Source organism: Rhododendron vialii, chromosome 9a (assembly GCF_030253575.1).
Source record: "Rhododendron vialii isolate Sample 1 chromosome 9a, ASM3025357v1".
Lineage (NCBI taxonomy): Eukaryota > Viridiplantae > Streptophyta > Magnoliopsida > Ericales > Ericaceae > Rhododendron > Rhododendron vialii.
The window spans coordinates 35,314,700-35,319,950 of NC_080565.1; the positions used below are offsets into that span (position 1 = coordinate 35,314,700).

Below are 5,251 nucleotides of genomic sequence, written 5' to 3' on the forward strand. Positions count from 1 at the left end.
AGGAAGTTATTTCCTACGTTTGTTATTTTCTATAAATAGTCTTTTAAGACTTCATTGTAATCTCTCTCCAACAAATCAAAGTCTATCTTTATTTGTCTTAATTTTTGACACTACTAACCCATTCGGTTTATAATTAGGAGTAGGAGTAGAATTTCATATTCTAAGCTTAACTTAGGATCTTAGATGTGTCGCTCACGGCGATGGATCAATCGTTGAAGATTAATGGAAGTCTCTTCCATTTGTCTTCAATTTTGTTCGTAATCTCACATTTGACTCGACTATCATTTCTCTTCCGGTGAAGTCCTGAAGTATGGCGTGGAACCACGGATCCGTCTTGTGGAGACATAGCCGTATTCGTCCTTATTTTTGTTGTTGGCATTGTTTCCCGAAATCTCTAATCGAGAGAAAAATTGGTAAACACACAGGGGCTGAGGATTGATGCATACTCGATCCTGCTGCCGCTGAGGAAACAATGCGCGCGCGTTAGACTTTGATTCGTTCAAGGGTCTTGAGGTGGTTTAGAATTTGGTTGTTTTTTCGATGTACCATCTTTTTTTGTTTATTGATGATGAGGGTATCTGGTGGTTTGCCCAAACTATGTTCATGAAGGAAGTTGCAAGTTTTAATATATGCTTGACCAATGCTGTAAGATATGCTTAACCTTGTCTATAGTAGGAAGATATTCATGTCTAAAGTCACGATTATGTTTGTCTAGACTTGAAGCCATGCCAAATGCTTCTCCTTATACCTACAAAAGGAGAAACCAATTATAAGTAATAAACTCATGTGTTCGCATTTCTTTCTAACATCCTTATTCTTTCCTACTTCGTTTCCCTAGCTTGTGTTTGTATAATCCCACATTCATCTCCAAAACCCTATGAAAAAGCACTAGTACTGACTCAACTCACCCATGGCATCCTCCTCCTCCTCCAAAGAAGTGATAACCCTGAAACTACTAGTCGACACGAAGAACAACAGGGTCCTTTTCGCCGAGGCCGGAAAAGACTTCATCGACTTCCTCTTCACCCTCCTCTCTCTCCCCATTGGCACCGTCGTCCGCCTCCTCACTGCCAAGAGCTTGGTCGGCAGCCTAGGAAACCTCTACGACAGCGTAGACAACCTGAGCGATACCTACATGCAACCCAACCAGAAAAAGGAGGTTCTGTTGAAACCCAAGGTGGCTGTCCGCTCGACGAAGGCATCCCTTCTTCTCACCGACGATGATGCGCCCGAGCCGGCGGTTAACAAGGCATACAAGCAGTGTGCAAACTGTTTTAGGTATAACTAGGGAATTGATTTTCAAACTTCATTTTTTGATATCCACACTTACTTTTTTTTTTATGTTTTAGTGTTGAAGTGTATGATTTTTTTTTCCTTCCCTAAAAGACAAAAAAGAGATTGTGAATATAAAAAAGAAAAAATTGAAAAAATTCTAATGTGATTTTGTTTTTTCTGATTTCGTTGCCCATTTATGTATTGCGGGTTTCACCTCTGCTACTCGAGTTGTGATGTGTTTGCAATTTTAATATTAAGGATTCATTAACTGTTTTGGAACGAAAGCTTACTTAGAGTACCTATTTTTAGGGCTGGAAATGAACTAAGTCATTCGTGACTCTTCCAGACCTGACTCAGTAAAGTAAAGATCCGTTCTGATTTGGTCTGTCTATTAAACGAATTGGCTGTTGAGGATATACCTCAAAAACTTATTTTTTTTGTGAATTCTCTAATCTCATCGTGAGTGATTAGCCTTTGACCGAATTTGGGAGGAAATTAGTCGAGGACCTCGAGGTGCATGTAAGCGACCCCCTGACACTCCTCTTGATCGCCATATCTCACACAAACACACACAAAACAAAAAATGTGAAGGTGATCACGTGCCCACTACCTCCATTCAACCCCTGTTTGTGTAGCACTGAAATTCCATGAGCTCATTTTTGTGGTGCTCGTCTTGATTTTGTGACAATCTTGAACATCATTATAAATACCACTTTTTTGTTGATTAAATCATATAATGATATGTATCAAATCGCTTTTAATCTTTAAGTTAATTTTGATCTCATAGATATTTTCTATTTTGCGGCGGATGGCACGGAATTCGAACCCTACATTTCCTATATGTTGAAGACTTTGCTTGAGATTTTCAATTCATCTTGACATTAAAATTTTACATTACTTACTAACAAAATCGTTCTCTTGTTTCAATTTTTTTTTAACCTGATTTACAGGTTCGTCACCAATGACCCAAAAGTTAATTGTCCGACATGCAAGTCTACTATGTCGTACGATGTAACATTCGTCCCATTAAAGGTTGCCAATACTGGTTTATCCGGTGAGGGAGGCTACGTTAAAGGTGTCGTAACATATATGGTGATGGATGATTTGGTGGTGATGCCCATGTCTAACATCTCTGGTATTGCATTGCTTAGCAAGTTCAATGTTACAAATGTTCAATCTTTGGAGGAGAAGGTGGTGAGTTTTGGGATGGATGAGGTAATTGATGTTTCCCTAGCCTCTCTCTTATTGCTTAGTTTTTCTTTTTGTTATTCCTCTTTCTGGTTAATTTCGATCAAGGACTTCCAGATTCAAATATTGCGATTCTTGTTAGAACAAGGATCGCACGGCATTGTAGTTCAAAATAAGGGAAAAGTTGTTATTGCCAGATATGCATTTGGGTAATTGTTTACAGAGAATTTGCACATAATTCTTATGAGTGACTGTAGTAGTAAAGAGACATTGAACATATATGCCCTTCTTTTCTAGGGTTTGAAGCTGTTAAAGGCGACTTTACATTCAAAACTGGTGTTAACAAGTGTCTTCCTTGGAGGCATGAAGACAATTGTATCAGAGCCGGTTGTAATCACGCGTATGGATTAAACAGGCCATGTTGTCCGTAGGTTATAGAGGGTAGAACGTAGAACTGTGCTAACCCTTGTTTTGCAGCGTTCTTACCCAGCTATTATGGTCACATAATTTTTATTGGTTTTATGTGATTGGATCCCACGATAATTTTTTCGTGGTTATTGTTATTTATTGGGTATCACGATTATTTTTCGTGGTTGTAATAATTAACGTAGCATGTGTTATTTATTGGGTGCCATGATTATTTTTCGTGGTTGTAATAATTAACGTAGCATGTGAACTCCAATAGAGGCACAAGATTGATATTTGTATGTTTGAATAGGATTTCTGAATAGGATTTCTAGACTGATTAGAGATGGACCTTTTGGTTCATTAGAAGTTAAGGAAGTTCCAGTCTGTGAATCCTGTTTGGAAGGTAAGATGACCAAAAGGCCTTTTTCAGCAAAAGGATATAGAGCCAAAGAGCCGTTGGAATTGGTTCACTCTGATTGAACTCCAATGGCGCATCAAATAAATGTATCCATACCTTGAGCAACCGTCAATAAAAGTGACAAAGTACTCAAAACCACCTCTAGCTTGGACATTCATAGGCCCACACAAATCAGAGTGAACCAATTCTAACGGCTCTTTTGCTCTATATCCTTTTGCTGAAAAAGGTATTTTGGTCATCTTACCTTCCAAACAGGATTCACAGACTGAAAGTTCCTTTAACTTCTAATGAACCTAAAGGTCCATCTCTAACCAGTCTAGAAATCCTATTCAGATTAATATGACCAAGACGTAAGTGCCAAAGATACGTTTGGTTCAATTTCGAAGGCTCTTTTCTCTTACATGATAAATTATTAGTGTTATTCAATTCATGCAGTTGCACTGTAGAAAATATAGGATTTATAATGTAGAGATCACCCACCAATGAACCAGAACAGATAAAACGTTTATTTAACTTAATAACCACAGAGTCACTAAAATAAACCAAATATCCATCATTTATTAACTTAGAAACCGAAACCAAGTTCCTTCTAACAGTAGGAACATAAAGACAATCTCTCAAAATTAAACTCCTATTACTACTAAAATTTAAAAAAAATATTTCCTACTGCAACTGCTGCCACTCTCGTAGCATTTCCGATATGTAGATAAATCTCCCCATTACTGAGTCTTCTGGTTTCCTGGAACCCCTGCAATGAATTGCAAACATGATTAGTGGCTCCCGTATCTACACACTAGGTACTGGTAGAGAACACCGCTAAACATGATTCAACAACTAGTGAAAAAGATTTACCTTGTTTGTTCACTTTATTGAGAAAAATCGGACATTCCTTCTTCCAGTGTCCTTTCTGCTTGCAGTGAAAACATTTGTCCGTAGGCTTTTTCACTCCACCTTGAGGCGCATGAACTGCCTCCACAACCTTTTTCTGAGACTTATTCTGCTTCTTCTTGCCTTTCGTCTTAGAAGTAGAAGCCTTCTCTGCCACTAGCACTGATGGTGGTTTCTTCGCAACCAAAAGACCCTCAGCCGCTTAGAGTTCCTTAAGAAGTTTCGCCAAAGATAAATGCATTTTGTTCATAGAATAAGTCGGGCGAAACTGCTTAAAACTCTCAGACTGCAGTGAGTTAAGAACGAAATCGATCTGGGTTTCCCTATCAATTTCAGCTCCAAGGATCTCTAGTTCATTAAGAAGAGCTATCATCTTTAGAACATGATCCCTAATCGGGGTCTCTTCAACATGGGTGATGCTCACCAATTCTTTCATAGCAACTAGCCTTGCTGCCTGATTCTGATCCCCAAACATTTCTTTGAGGTTCAGCATCATATCAGAAGCAGTTTCCATAGCTTGATGCTGATGTTGCAATATATTCGACATAGAAGCCAAAAATAACACCGCGCCATCTCATCAGCCTTAACCCAATCTTTATAAGGCTTTGCATCCTGTTCTGTGGCATTTTCTTCAGGTATAGGAGGGCACGCCGTAGATAGCACATATTTGTGGCCCTCAGCAGTTAACACAATATTCAAGTTTCTTTTCCAGTCAACATAGTTTGGTCCAGTAAGTTTATTTTCTTTGAGAATAATGGCAAGTGGATTGAAAGAGCCCATTTTTGAATCTGAGAATCAAATAACATAACAATCAATTATGAAGGGCAATAAAAATTTTGAATTTCATCTTAATATTGGTTCCCTCTACCACATGTTAAAAGAAAAACATTGGCAACCCTACACACCGTAAAGAGCATGCCTCGATGGGAAGTCTCTACTCTTTATCATTCGTGTAGATAGACACAACCTTTTAATTTTACTATCTAGACACTATACCGTGCCAAGCAAAATTAAATAGCCAATATAACTTCGGTCCTATAAATAATAATAGTGACTCAGATGGTGAGGATACTA

General features: G+C 38.3%; 2 protein-coding genes across 2 annotated transcripts; both read left to right on the forward strand.

Moving 5' to 3' along the window:
• Nucleotides 1-910: 910 nt before the first annotated feature.
• On the forward strand, nucleotides 911-1,288 carry LOC131299843 (uncharacterized). Its single transcript, XM_058325415.1, has one exon. It carries the CDS (start codon nucleotides 911-913, stop codon nucleotides 1,286-1,288), a length of 378 nt encoding a protein of 125 aa, XP_058181398.1.
• A 765-nt stretch (nucleotides 1,289-2,053) lies between these two features.
• LOC131300543 (uncharacterized) lies at nucleotides 2,054-3,067 on the forward strand. Its single transcript, XM_058326444.1, has 2 exons — nucleotides 2,054-2,490; nucleotides 2,761-3,067. Exons 1-2 carry the CDS (start codon nucleotides 2,275-2,277, stop codon nucleotides 2,872-2,874), a joined length of 330 nt encoding a protein of 109 aa, XP_058182427.1. The 5' UTR covers nucleotides 2,054-2,274; the 3' UTR covers nucleotides 2,875-3,067.
• The last annotated feature ends 2,184 nt before the right edge of the window (nucleotides 3,068-5,251 follow it).